General features: G+C 37.3%; 1 protein-coding gene across 1 annotated transcript; it reads left to right on the top strand.

Annotated features, from left to right (window-relative positions):
- Positions 1-3093: 3093 nt before the first annotated feature.
- LOC140236288 (BLOC-2 complex member HPS5-like) lies at positions 3094-14878 on the top strand. The gene is made up of 11 exons (XM_072316243.1): positions 3094-3099; positions 5748-5806; positions 9455-9638; positions 10276-10406; positions 10945-10977; positions 11721-11811; positions 12346-12428; positions 13511-13588; positions 13959-14050; positions 14582-14711; positions 14806-14878. Exons 1-11 carry the CDS (start codon positions 3094-3096, stop codon positions 14876-14878), a joined length of 960 nt encoding a protein of 319 aa, XP_072172344.1.
- Positions 14879-15302: the final 424 nt, after the last annotated feature.

Below are 15302 nucleotides of genomic sequence, written 5' to 3'. Positions count from 1 at the left end.
GTGAGATCATCTTTGCCGCCCGTTAACACGTAAGTAGACCGCTGACATTAATCATAGATTAAATCTTCCACATCTCGTCATTATATAGAATGACGTCTCAGAAAAATGCGTTGTAAAGTTGAAAGTATTGTTGCTAAATGTCTAATTATCGCAGAGTTCCATCTTGTTCTGGTTGAAGGAGGAGGGGGAACCTTCTCAGTCCCACACGTTTTATTCTATGTAATCTCTGGGCCAGCCCCTCACTAATCTAACTTTATTGAGTGCGAAAGGTACTTTCCTGCATGCATGCCTGCAGCTGCATATAAATTTGTTGCCCTCCTGGACGTGTCAGCCTTAGCTACTCTAAATTGTTAAGAGCGAAATTAAGGCTACCCCTCCGAAGGTGTATTTTTTTGTGGATTTAGACTAACGTTAGGTTTCTAGAGCCTAGATAGAGTAGACTGAAGAGGACTCGAGCGAAAATTCTCTGGAACTTTAGCTAGATACCATATTAAAACATGTTGTCTTATGATTGTTGAAATCGACACGTCAAAATAAATTTGTTAATTTTAATTAACATAAAATCTACGTGTATACAGAAAATCATCTTCAATCATTATCATCATATTTTTTATTGTTGCTTTTGTTATTGTAATTAATAGTAGTACTATAAAAGAAGAGTATAAAGAGTTATTGTCCCCGCCGAACGAGTTCGAGCAGGGGACTATGAAACGGGCTCCGTACGTGTGTGTGTGTCTGTCCATCCGTCCGTCTGTGTGTCCGTGTGTGATCAAAATGTTCAATTTGCTACTTCTCTGTCATTTATGAGCCAATTTTGATTCTGTTTGCTTTATATGATAGCACTACATGGGAGCTTTGAAACTTCTACACAGAATTTCAGTTGTGACCTTTGACCTTGATTTTTGACCTATATTGTACATTGGCTACAAAATGCTACTCCTTCGCCATTTCTAACCCGATTTCGATTTCGTTTGCTTTATGTGATGGCACTAGGTGAGGGCTTCAAAACTTCTACACAGAATTTTGACCTTTGACTTCTTTGACCTTTGACCTTGATTTTTGACCTATATTGTACATTGGCTACAAAATGCTACTCCTTCGCCATTTCTAATCCGATTTCGATTCCGTTTGCTTTATGTGATGGCACTAGGTGAGGGCTTCAAAACTTCTACACAGAATTTTGACCTTTGACTTCTTTGACCTTTGACCTTGATTTTTTACCTATATTGTACATTGGCTACAAAATGCTACTCCTTTGCCATTTCTAACCCGATTTTGATTCCGTTTGCTTTTTGTGATGGCACTAGGTGAGGGCTTCAAAACTTCTACACAGAATTTTGACCTTTGACTTCTTTGACCTTTGACCTTGATTTCTGACCGATATTGTACATTTTGCTACTAAATGCTACTTCCGGCGGGGACATATTTTACGCACCGCGTAATTTCTACTATTCCTTGTTTACTATAGTATTATTATTAGTATTAAGATTATCTCCACTCTTGACATTGTTGATAATACATTGATACCTTGATCCAAACGTGCAGTAATATCTTGTTGCAGCTCTGTGAATACTGGGATGAACTCAGGCTGTGTGACATGATAGCTTAATTGATTATTTGATGCTGTCAAGCTTGATACATGTTTATTATTAGTAGCGAAATAGAAGAGACTATTCATTAAAAAAAAAAAAAAAGAAGATTTCCCGCATGCACCAAAGATAAACCTCCCATGCCAAAAAGTTGACTACATGCGAAAGCATATGGTTATAGTTCTACATCATACATGTAGCTGCTGGCAGTCAAATTTTGGATGGCATTAATATGGTTGAAGTATGGGTGGCTTCCTTTATAAAGTCCAAAAGTAAAACAATAAACAAGGTTGGGAATATTATTTCCAGCGAAGAGCATGTATTGGCTAAGTTATCATCTGGTGTATTTTTGAGATTTTCTTCGAATATTCTTCAAGGAACATGTTATTTATATTTCTGTTTTGATATCAGTTTATTACATTATATATGTCACATCACATTCTTAAATTTCACCTATGACCTACTCCCTAGAGTAGCTGCTGATGGCTATAGTCCAAGATTCTTATAGTTTTATTTCCTTTTCTTTGTGCTGCAGGTTATTTCACCATGGGGATGTAAGAATAATGGAAGCAAGGTGACCAAAACAGATCGAATTTTCCAGTGAGACAGGACCTTGCTCTGTCGGCAGCATGGACAGCCCAAGTGTGCAGCGACAGGCAGACGAGGGCAGCAGACGACGTAGCCCGTCTCATGTCTTCAACGAGCTAAAATCTCATGATGACTTACTGTTTCCCGTAAGGGGATCCAGGCGACTAAAGGTGAAAATTCAGATGTTACATTCTAACAAACAGTATCTATTTTTGGTGTGTTGCAGGAGATGAACATATCTTCCATAGGTTTGAGAGTAAAATATGATGATTGTACAATATTTACACAGGTGTTAGTTACAATGCAAGCACACACAAAAACCTCGCAATGTAACCATAAAGTTACAATGCAAGCACACACAAAAACCTCGCAATGTAACCATAAAGTTACAATGCAAGCACACACAAAAACCTCGCAATGTAACCATAAACATAATAAAGTAGCACCAATTGAAACAAAGTGCTGTTGTGTATGTAGCACCACGGGAACAGTGATGTATACCTGCTCTATAAACCTATTGTTACATCCAAACATAGAATAGATGTAATTCCACATCATAGCATCTTTCACATATTTTCAAATGATTTACCCTACCACTGTTTGTGTATTCATTATATATTGTTTGTGTCTGAAAATTGACAATTTATATCTTGGCCTCAAGATGGTGAAAGAAAATAGAAAGTAGAATATTATGATAACCTTTGACCTTTCACCCTCAGTACTCCTGCATATCCTGCTCGAGGCAGTACATAGCTCTTGGTTCCTCAAGCGGTGGACTTTATATCTTCCAGCGAGACTCTCTGAAACACCTGCAGCAGGTTGGAAACAAGGTCAGTCACATCACCGTTCACCTTTGACCCCCTGAGAAAAAATCTCATTCTCTATACATTTTTATGTGTTTATGAAAGGTAAACTAATGTCTGTGAGTGATGCCCTGTTTGGGGTAGTTGACTTTTGTTTATAGGACAAGTTCACCTTCGTTAACATAATGATTGAGAGTATGTAGCAATATTAGTAGAACACGTCATTGAAAGTTTGAGGAAAATCGGACAATCCGTTCAAAAGTTATGAATTTTTGAAGTTTTTGTGCAGTCACCGCTGGACGAAAAGACTACTGTATTGTATGATGTCATATGCGTACAACAATATAAGGAAAATATAGAGAGAATTTCACAAAATTTCATCTTTTGAAAAAAAGTACACATTCCCTTGACTCGTTACTGACATCCTATGTTATGGGTAATATTATTCCCATTGCCTTTAGAAAGAGGCAAGTCAAGTGCTCTTTTATTATGCGAAAAAAGTGAAAATATGTTGTATTTTCTTTACATTTTCTTTATTGACCGATTCTTTGTTGTATTTTCTTTACATTTTCTTTATTGACCGATTCTGTGACGCGCTATGTGTATTTCTGGCATGGGCAGCGCCATTACGCGGTGTCTCAGCCGACCCCCCCTTCCCACTCCCCACCCCTCTCCCTACATTAGCACGCACGCAGAATGAAAAACTGATGCATGGTTGCTTTAGCCAATGGGCGTCTCGCACTGAGTGCGCGAATGCTTGCTTAGTGCGCGAACCTTTGTTACAAGTGCGCGATAAACTTGTTGCCCGGGGGGGTGGGGGAGAGCAGGGGGGGTCGGCTGAGACACCGCAATTTGAGCTCATGGCTGCGCCCAGTGCCATAAAATGTCTGCTGCCCTCAACGAACCCGAATCGGTCAATACTGTTGTACTCATATGACATCATGAGCCTTAGTAGTCTCCTCATCCAGCGGTTGCAACACAAAAGTTTTTAAAATTCATAACTTTTGCATTGATTGTCCAATTTTCCTCAAACTTTCACTGATGTGTTCTGCTAATATTGCTGCATTCTCTCAATCCTTATGTTAATGATGGTGAACTTGTCCTTTAAATTCATATAATAGACAAAGAAAATGGAGTATTTTTAATACAAATTTCATATTATTTTTACTGCACTTTTCATATTTTCATATTGATCTGAATACCACCACCTGATGTCTCAAATTTCCCCAAATGTGCACAAGATTAACCCTATATAGGGGGGGGGGGGGGGGGGGGGGGGGGTCGCCACGACATTTTACAACTTTTTTCTTTCAAGTACCGCGCAACTTTTGAGACCAAATTTGTTGCTCCCGGGCATACTGTTTTGAAGCCACGACCCTCTGAACACAATTTGTCGACCCCAAAAATTGTTCAAAAACATGATTTTGTGTACAAATCCAATGTAAATTGTGTTTTTGCAATTAATTCATATAAAAATAGATATTTTTCCTTTCAATGGCTGTAATGATTTACTTTAGCCTGATTATGCTTTAAAAAGTTCCTGTGACAAATTTTGACAAAAAATAACAAAATCAAAAAGTAAAAAACCAAAGAAATACATAAGAAATTCAATAACCAATAAAATACATGTATAGGAAATCATTATAAAGCTGAATTTTTGCTTCAATATCATTGTTGAGGATATTGAAAAGAATATGTTCACCAAAAATTAGAAGTCTTGGAGCTTTATTTTTTATATTTATAGGCAAATAATTATTTTTGCATAAATTAGGATAAATTAATTAATATAAAATACATAAATTGAAATTTGAAAAATCTAACTATTCAGTTTTGTAGATTACATTGGCCTCTACCTTAGTGCAAATTTTCGCGAGGATTGCGCGATCCACAACCGAGATCTGGGGGGGGGGGGGGGGGGGCAAAAAAGTCCCCCCCCCCCCCCCCCCGGTGGTTTCAAGTCCCTCAAAAAACACTGTGTTATTATACACCTTCCCTACCCCAGTACATTTATCTTGAGAAAAGAAGCCTTGAATTTATATATTTAGATCAATGAATGATTTACTCAAGACTTCAAGATAATAAACTATATCCTTTGAATTATATTACATACTAATATGGTAAATTACAGATTTGTACATAGATTGCAAATACTGTGTGTGCTAAAAGAAAAAAGAAAAAAAAGGCATGATCATTCCAACTTGTGTCTACTAAATTCAGTGCATGAAACGTATATTATTTCCATGACATTTGTAACTGATTTTTTTTTTGTGCATTGAGTATGTAGAATCATTACAGATTGAATTATTGTTATCTTTTCTCAGGCAAACTCAGCCTGTCTTTGAGCTTTTATTTGCTATTACATCATAACTTTGATATTTGTGTGAGTGTTTGTAGGTTTGTCAGTAGGTGTTTCAGTGTGTATACATGTGCATTTGACTGTGACTAAATCCCTGGCTTAAGTAGGCTTTGGGGTAGATAATCTGTTAATCTGTATCTTAATCCTCTACGGTATTTCTTTATCTATTATAGGAGTACATTTTCTGCATACTGTTATCTGTAATGATGCCTCCTGTTCTATGCCTACAGCTCAACCTTGTGTGTGTAATCCAACTAGTCAGAAATAGTGAGCAAGCCAAATTTAGAAGTGAGAGAGAAATGCGATGAGAGTCTGCACCCAGTATTCCAGTCACTGTTTTTATGCTTTCTAGTTTCACTGTGCTTCTTTCTCTGAAATATTTCACCATTCTTCTCATATTTTGGCATACAGGAAGGACTCACCAAAGCAGTATTCTCACCAGACGAAAATTTGATCGGCCTCGCAACAAGGTTAGATGAAAACAGTCATTACCCTGAGATGAAGGCTATTCTCTCTCTCTCTCTCTCTCTCTCTCTCTCTCCATCTCTCTCTCTGTTTTATGAAGGAGACATGAATAGTTATTTCCACTTATACAGAAGTACAAGTGTACCTTAAAAGTTCATAGAAAAAATGTGCAAAATACTTTGCATGATAACTTCAAAGTGTATCTTTGGCCAAAAAAAAATATTTTTTTTGTTATGTGTAAGAGCTACATTTCAGTAACCTATTACACCAAGAATCAGAAAAAAAAATATTCGATAAGATATTAGCAAAGAAAAATACATTTAAAGTTATAAACATACCACTAAAGCCAATGGGTCTGAAAAGAAGACTATAACTTTGCTATTGTTCCCAGGCTGCCTAATCTCTTGCTAGTTCCTTAATCCCTTCCTGGTTCCTGAGAACAAAAGAAAGTTGATGGTCTTTCCTTTCAGACTCACTGATTTAGTTCTTATTTTCTATGTAAAAATATACTTTTTCTTCATTTATATGTTAAAAGATTCTGATTGTTGGTGCAACAGATTACTAAAATACATCTCTTTCACATATCAAAAAATATTTTTTGACCAAAGATACACTTTTAAGTTAAAAAATTTGTATGCATAACCAGTATGTGTATATCTAAGCAAAGTCGCTTTGCTTCGTAACTATTTTGTACAATTCTGCTTGTTTACTATAAAAACTAGAAAAGCACTCAGAGAGCACGGACCTCAGCCAAGCCAGCAACTCATTTCCACCCTCACACTCGTGCAATTTCCCAAAATAGAAGCCTTTTGTTTACGTCATTGCATGGCGCCTTGCCCGAACATCTACTGCAGAGCATGTGCTTTAGTGCACATATTATGTAAACCTCAAGTACGTACAGCTTGAACCCCAAGTTCATTGACCTTATATGCCAAAAGATGAAAACAAAAATCCATAAAAATTATGGATCACTACCAAAATTGAATGAGGTGTTCCTTGTGTCAATATAGACTTTTTGTGCAAGTTTCATTTTAATCCGTACACAACTTTTTGAGTTATTTTGCAAACAGACAAACCAACGTCGACGATCACTTAACCTCTTCTTCCTTGGTAGAGGTAGAAAACAAAAAACTGAAGGAGATACCATACAAGTATCTGTCCCACCACAAACGATTTTTTAACTGACCACAGAAAGAGAGACTGTCAGCTTTGCTAGATAATAATCACATGAAACACTTCCTCCATGGTGACCTCTGTTTCAGGAAATAGTACGTTTTCCTGAAACAGGAAGCTAGTACGTGAAATTTCATGTTTGTAATAGAAATAATACTATGAATTTATATTGCGCTGAATCCACTCTGTAGAGTGCTCAAAGCCTATACGTACTATTTTACCCTCATCTCTGGATACATTATATCCAGCCAGCACTGTGACAGTGCTCACTCTCCACTGTGGAGCATTCCAGCCAGTTGCAGCCATTTTACAGGCGTGCACATGTTGATCAACCAACATAAACATTCTCATCCAACTGGGTAGCCATTTATACTCCTGGATGGAGAGCAGCAATGTTGATAAAGTGCCTTGCTGAAGGGCAAACATGTCCTTTTTGTGGGGCTTGAACCCATGAACCTAAATCATGCTCGTGTGATTCAGAGAAATGTGCTCTTATCCACTCTGCCACGACACCTCTACATTATCATGTCTTTATGTGGGGTGTGTTTTAGTTATTGTTTTGCTTGGAAGAATTTTGTAGTTGACTGTTATTGTGCATGAACACATTTCATTACACTGTACATTTCTGCAGTCCATGATATTTTGGCTAAAGCTAACAGATAATAATTGCAAAAATCCAGATACTGAGGTCCGAAGTATCAGCTTTATCCCTAACTTACCTGGGCTATTTAGTGAGCTTGAATTCCTGGGGGGGGGGGGGGGGGGGCCATTATGACCCCCCTTCAGATCCCAAAATCTTGCATGAACATAAAGCCGGATGTAATCTACAAGACTGTTAAGTTAAATTTTCAAAAAATTTGCATTTTCTATTTTGAATTAATTAATTATGCAAATATATGCAAAAAAAAAACTAATTTTCGTCTGTAATTGGCTTATAACAGCTTATGGAATGCATCTTTGGTGTAAATTTTCCTAGTGACATTCCGAACATTTGTGCGAAAAAAAAAAATTCAGTATCAAAATCAATTTCTTATGTTTTTTATTGTTTTATCAATTTTTTATGTATTTCATTGTTTTTTCGAACATTTGTTTTTGTTGTTTTTTTCAGCAGAATTTGTCATACACATTTTTTGAAGCATAATTATACTAAAATGAATTGATTTCAGCCATCAAAATTTAAAATATGAATCTTTATATGAATTAATTGAAAAAACACAATTTGTATTGACTTTGTACACAAAATCACGTTTTTGAGCAATTTTGGGGTTGACAAAAATTTTTTGAAGGGGCGTGGCTTCGGAAAGGTACGCCCGGGCGCAACAAATTTGGTCTCAAAAGTTGCGCGAGACTTGAAGGTAAAAAGTCAGCGAGCGGCGCGGTCAAAAAATTTTGCGCGCCGGAATGGTCGCGGAATTCGTCGAGGGGGGGGGGGGCCATTATGCCCCCCCCAGGTAAGTTAGGGTTGTTCCTCCTCTAAACTTCCTGTTTTGTCCAACCATTCTTCTTCTTTTTTTTTTTGTGAAAAACCTAACAATGAACATCCAAGTTGCAGTTTTATTTCTTGATACTAATCCAAGAGACAAGCATTGTTAAACACTGTAATTGTCCCATGAAATTTCGAGAATTGTCAAGACTGGTGTTAGTGCTTTTCAGAGGTTTTTCAATGTGAATTTCTAATGAGAGGAAGGGTCATTTTGTCATGAGATTGTCATCTGTGAATGAATATTTTGTAGCAGTCATGTGTGTGAAAAAGAGGTTTCAGTTTGAAGTTTCAGTTTCGGTTTATTTAACAATTTTAGTAAAAAACAAACAACAACAACAGAAACAATGAATGCTGATACAGTAAACAACATACATTTTAGACTAAAGAATTATAATCAATTCATTCAAGTTTATTACAGTGTCACTGCAAACACTTTCTGCTTGATGTCTGTAGTTCTGGTACAGTCATCGTCTGGAAACTAAATGTGATTTCAAGACATTTTAGACTAAAGAATTACAATAATTTAATTCAAGTTTGTTACAGCGTCACTCTAAACACTCTTTCTGCTTGGCGTCTGTAGTTCTGGTACAGTCATCGTCTGGAAACTAAATGTGATTTCAAGACATTTTAGACTAAAGAATTACAATAATTTAATTCAAGTTTATTACAGTGTCACTCCAAACACTCTTTCTGCTTGGTGTCTGTAGTTCTGGTACAGTCATCGTCTGGAAACTGAACATGACTTCAAGACATTTTAGACTAAACACTCTTTCTTCTTGATGTCTGTAGTTCTGGTACAGTCCTCGTCTGGAAACTAAATGTGATTTCAAGACATTTTAGACTATCAAAAAAGAATGATAATAAATTAATTCAAGTTTATTACAGCGTCACTCCAAACACTCTTTCTGCTTGGTGTTCTGGTACAGTCATCGTCTGGAAACTGAAGATGACTTCAAGACATTTTAGACTAAACACTCTTTCTACTTGATGTCTGTAGTTCTGGTACAGTCATCGTCTGGAAACTAAATGTGACTTCGAGACAGAAGGCAGAGAAGCTGGCGTCCTCCGTTTCTCATCGTAACCGCCAGGTGACCAGTTTGTGCTGGGACAGCGTCGGGCTGAGGCTGTTCTCGGGGGACGACAAAGGCCGAATCACCATCACAAACTCAGACTCAGCCAAGGTACATGAGGCCTACAGGTTCAGATTGTTAAATTTGTCAGGCATGACACTGGTGTTTCACACAACCTGCAAGTAGTATATGAGACTGTAGCTCTGTATCAAAATTCAATGCTTATAGTTAAATGATATTTGATGTAATTGCATTACAGAAAATGACTGAACATATTCCTAATTTTACTTAAATTGGTATTTCTTTTGAAGATCTCACAACGAAATATGGGAAAAGAAAGCACAAAATGTCAGGCAAGGGTCCATACTACCATAGGCAAATGGTCAGTAGCTTTACTTGCACAATAATTAACTAAGATGCTTTAGGCAAGCATGCAAATAGATTTGATCCAAATTGATGACCTTTTCAGTGTGCTAGAACATTCTTGTAATTTTTATGTTTTACTGTGCCATTTTTTTTTCCATTTTTGTTTCATTTTCTTTCATCCTGGCTTACGATCATGACCTAATCTAGACAGTCGTGTGTTGAGGTGAATAGACCACTGCAGTCACTGTTCAAATCTATGTTGTGTGATATGGGCATTTTTCACCCTCTCTACAAGGGGTTGCTAGTAAGGACCAGTATCTTTGGTTCTTGATCTTCATTCAGTTCTGTATCTCCTGTTTTATATATGACCTCTGACCTGCAGCCCTCAGGTCTCTTCAAGATGCAGTCTGAGATGGTAGTGGACGTTGACTCCAGCGTCGTCCAGATGGACTTCATGGAGGAGAGACTCCTTATTTCTACCATGTCAAGGTGCTACCTTTGTGACCCAAAGAAGTAAGTTCTGGTCAAACCTTGTCATTGGTTTAAAAATGTAATTGTAAGTCGAAGTCAAACATTATCATTGGTGTAAAAAGGCAATTCTACAATGTAAGTCCTGGTCAAACATTATCATTGGTTTTAAAAAGTAATTTTAAGTTCTGGTTCAATGTCTATTAGCAAGATTATTATTACCTTTAGATATGAACCATGACTTACAGACATTTGTTAGCACATAACACATTTTGAAGAGAGAATTATTTTAATGTTGTCATAAAATAAAGCAAAGTGCTAATGGGATGCACGATGCACTATTTATTCTTTAATACACAGAACTCAAAGAGGATATAATTGGTAATGTATAATTTGGCATGTTCTTATTCAGGATATGATGTCCTCAGTTGACATAAGCCACCGAGAGACTGGCCTGTCATAAACAACAAGTTCTGTATGTGTATAAGGTTACCACTTGACATTAGCAATATTCATTTCTTGGATCTTTTACAAAAAAGCCATCACATTGGTTTCTAAATGTTTTCCCGTCTCTTTTCAACAGGCGCCTAGTGTTCCCCATTGGGTCCAAGCCCAGGTAAGAATCACACAGAGTTATGCGTCGTGAATATTAATTGAGCTATTCAGCCTTTTGGAGTTCAGCGCTTCCAATCAAAATCACAAAGTGCATTTGCTTCATTTGAAACAATAGAGAAAGAAATAGAGATGCAATCTACAAGAGATATCCCAGTTTTCCATATTCCAGCTCATTTTCGACTGTCTCTTCATTTCAGCTATATTTCTCCATTTTTTTATTTATTCATTTTTTTTTTTTCATCTACTTGTTTCATGATAACCGGGCATAAGACAGAGTTTTGTCCAGGGAAGATCAGCTGTCTGTATTTAGTTATAATAGGCTTCCTCATCTATACAGGCTTGAAACTGTTATCTGAATCAAAGAGGTTACTGTTTTTCTGAATGTATATGCACTGCTGGTACTGTGACATCTGAGAAGTCAATTTGTGCCTCAAAGCAGTGGATTTTAAACCATTATGCATACGTTTCGATGGCTATGTTTGAATTCAAGTTGACAAGTTACAAGCTGTTTGTAGGTGATCTTTTTTAATCCCACTACTCTATGCTCATGGACAGCTGACTACATACAAGTGTAGATTATTTGGAGACTTACCTCAGTAAGCAAAGGAAGCTGATTTGAACAAAATGCAAACTGAAACTTGATCTGAAACTGAATCTATTAGTAATTGAGTGTAGATATATGCTAACTTTTCACCTGGTCTGTCGATGCATTGAGCAAATAAACATCTTGCTTTTTGTCATCAGGGACGGGGCGTATGGTGGCTGCTTTTTGAAGAAGGCTGCCAGTGAGAAGCCGGCTGTGTTCTGTGCACGACCTGGCAGTAGAATTTGGGAGGTAATCTGATTGTTCATTCTCCATTCAAATCATTATGATGGAAATATGGATGAAAATGATGATGATGATGATGACGACGATGATGATGATCATGATGATAATAATGATGATGATGATGATGATGATGATGATAATAATGATAATAATTATGATGATGACAACGATGAAGATATGCTATCAATGATGGTGATTACAATAATGAGGATGTTGATAGAGTTATCAATAATATTTATGATAAGTGCGGCATGGTTTCTTTATCGAATTATGCATGTTGTAAACCAAGTGTGATGTATGCACTCTCAGACAAGCCTATGATTTTCTTCTTTATTTTTATCTTGAGATTTTGCCATTACCCAGACCACCACTATTATGCTTAAAACAAGTGAGTTGGCACTTTCTTATGAAATATTGTTAATTAATCAGAGCAAGTCTTGTACTCTATTATTTGAAATGTCATTGTTAATGTATGGGTTTTCTATTCTTTGGAATTCTTGGTGTTGCAGATGAAATGGAATTCTTGTTTCTCTTTCACAGGCCAACCTAATGTGTCAGGTGCTCAGCACTCACCAATTCAAGCAGCTCTTGGCCACACCTCCCATGCCTGTTGTTGGACAAGGGTAAGTTGTGGGGATGAGTGTGGTTTGGGGGTTCCCCTTTTATCAAAAATAAAGGTTTAGGGAGTTGAGGAATGTTGTTGATTCTGTCTGAAATGTATAAAGGAGTTTTATTAGTGTGTTATCTTTTTGTGAAACTGTCTCAATATTGAATGTCAATTGTTTATGTATGTACTTATTGCAATCTTGTCTTTTTGTTGTTGTTGTTGTTGTTGTTGTTGTTGTTGTAAGTCATCATGTAGACATACCATCAGCATCAGTTGTATTACATAATCCATGTTGAATCATATGTGACCCGCTACAACAAAAGGATCCTAAAGTCGCTGACGGCTGAGCCCGGAAAATCGAGTTTGAAGTCTCATCATCAAAACTGGTCAAAACAATCGGATTTCTGTTTTTGGCATAATTTTGTAGTCTAATGTTTTATCTATCATCTGCCGAAATTTCGAAGCTAAATGATTTAAGGAGAGGCAAGAAATCAGTGTTTTTCTGGGCCATGATTTTCCGACTTTCAACATAACAGAAACATGTCCGAAGATTTGGGTTTAGCGCCGCAACTAGACTCCGCCCCTAGCAACAATCAGGAGTGATCTTATTGGTCAGTGCGTGGCATCCTGATTACTGATTGACCGTGCGTAGACCGCTGGGGCTAAGCTTGAATGAACATCGCGGAGGTCGCTAGGAGCATACCTTCTTTTGTCAAGCGGTGAAAACTGTCTCACCGCCCCTTGATCATGATAGCGTGGGACAGAAAACTTTCAAGGCGTTTTTCTCGAAACTCTGATTTCCTCAACCACTTGACATGCATTAATAAAATCATCAATATCTCTGCAACCGAGTACTTTTTTGAGTTGTGCTATATATGAAATTAAAGTAGAAGAGTAAGGGAATAATGTCATGCTATTTTCAGAAAATAGTCCTCCCCGACTTTCGGATCCTTTTGTTGTAGCGGGTCACATATATCAAGAAGGGGAATTTCTTTTGAGTGTGGATGATCTAACTGTGTGATACCGGTCATCTTTTAGTGATATACCTTGAACAAAGCACTGACCGTCTTTTCTTGCTATTGAATTCCATCGTGTTAGGAGAGAGGTGACCTTTCTAGACAGGGATGGCAAGCATCCTTCTCAGTCTCTCAGCTTCCCAGTTCTTCACCCTCTTGGGTAAGTATTCAAGATTCAGATTCAGATTTTTCAGAGACCCTGAGTGACAACTAGATCTAAACATCAAATCTTTTCTTGTCCCATCTTGAATCTACAGTGCACTCCCATTATAACAAACATGGTACAACAAAATTCAGGTTACGACGAAATAAAAATTCAGACTGAAACATTATACTCTTTATGTTTCGTATTGTTTATTTGTTCGATATAACTAGATTTCAATATAACGAAAAAAATTGCCGGTCCCAAGGACTTCATTACAACAGGAGTCCACTGTATTGACATGTCAAACAGTTTGTCATAACAACATTCCAAAAGCTGTTGGTACAAGTCTGAAATTAATCACGAGATGATCCTTGTTTCATTACAGACATCACTTCCTTGTGACATGGAACGAACTAGGTGTCTATGTGTTTGATCCTCTTCAAGTTGATGTTGTAGTCTGGACCAATGAAATTAAAGGTGAGAAGATTCCTCCCAGCATGCAAAGTAATGCTACGATAAAAAGAAGTAAGTACGAGGCAAGTGATATGCAATAAAATGTTTATTCTCATTCCACTTTAGTTTTCATGGTTTGAGATATCATATTGAGGAAGTGAAGAGAATTTTGTTGCTTTTGACAGTGTTTGACAATTTTTTGTTTGTTTGTTTATGGCAAAACTGAATCAATTCTCTTTTTAGTCCAAGTGTTTATTCTTTGGATCTTTTTTTCACCCTTCAATCAAGGCACTGCAAATATTCATATTATGATTCAAGATATATATCTCTAGGAGTAATTATTTGAGCATTTTTTTTTTTTTTTTTTTTTTTTCTCTCACGCACCAGGTGGGTGAAATGAAGTTTGAATTCTTCTTTATTGTGATAAAACCTTTTGAGGTTGAAAATTTTGGTAAAGCTTACACAGAGTGATCGTAGTATAAAAATAATGTTTTTTATGTGACATATTGGGACACACCGTCGCATGACTCATTTATTGTAAAATCTTTGATCCAGATCTCCTCGATGTCAGCATCAGTAAGAGCTCCCTCTACTGTCTGTACCATGACAACATCGTCCGCAAGTACACACTGCAGACAGTGGCCCGCTGTGCTGCCTCCCTCTACCATCAGGGGCAGCTGCTCCAGTGTGCTCGTCTCATCCTACACTGCCAGGAGAGGATGACACGCTCCCGTGCACGACACCACCTGCCGACCCACGTCCTCCACGACCTTGCCCAGCGGGTCGCCGGGGACGATCCCGTCGCTGCGGATGACGTGGAAGAGCTTGCCACATCTATTGAAAACAGGATGATGGAGGGACTGTCTGCTGCCAGCAGCCGACGGAGCAGCTTTGATTCGTACGATGGGATGCGCCTAGAGTCAGGAATTTATGTCGTCAGGAAAAGATTTGACAGTGGAGAATCTGTGGATGACCTTCCCTTGGGGTGAGACTTGGTTCTTTCATGCAAGGACTGTTAAGATGTCAGTTAGTAGTCTGTATAATTTTGAAGAGTTTTATTACAAAATGAGTTAAACACCATTTTTTAACATTTTGAAATAAGTTCATCTTCAGATAGAGCAAAATAACAGTGAATATTTTTGAAGTTATGATTAGAAATTTCTCAGATTTTCTTATTATTGTCTATGTTTTTTAGAAGCTTTAAGCACAATTATCTCAAATTAACAAGAATGGATTTAACTCATTTTGCAATCACACTCTTAACTGTGTATCATGT

Source organism: Diadema setosum, chromosome 12, assembly GCF_964275005.1.
Source record: "Diadema setosum chromosome 12, eeDiaSeto1, whole genome shotgun sequence".
In the NCBI taxonomy this organism is placed as follows: Eukaryota; Metazoa; Echinodermata; class Echinoidea; order Diadematoida; family Diadematidae; genus Diadema; species Diadema setosum.
The sequence above is the reverse complement of the archived record's forward strand: the minus strand, read 5'-3'. Positions and strand labels throughout refer to the sequence as shown.

Coding starts and splice junctions, on each gene's coding strand:
- LOC140236288 (XM_072316243.1), top strand. Junction 5,807..9,454: donor TTGATCGGCCTCGCAACAAG/GTTAGATGAAAA, acceptor TGATGTCTGTAG/TTCTGGTACAGTCATCGTCT. Junction 13,589..13,958: donor CCAGTTCTTCACCCTCTTGG/GTAAGTATTCAA, acceptor GTTTCATTACAG/ACATCACTTCCTTGTGACAT.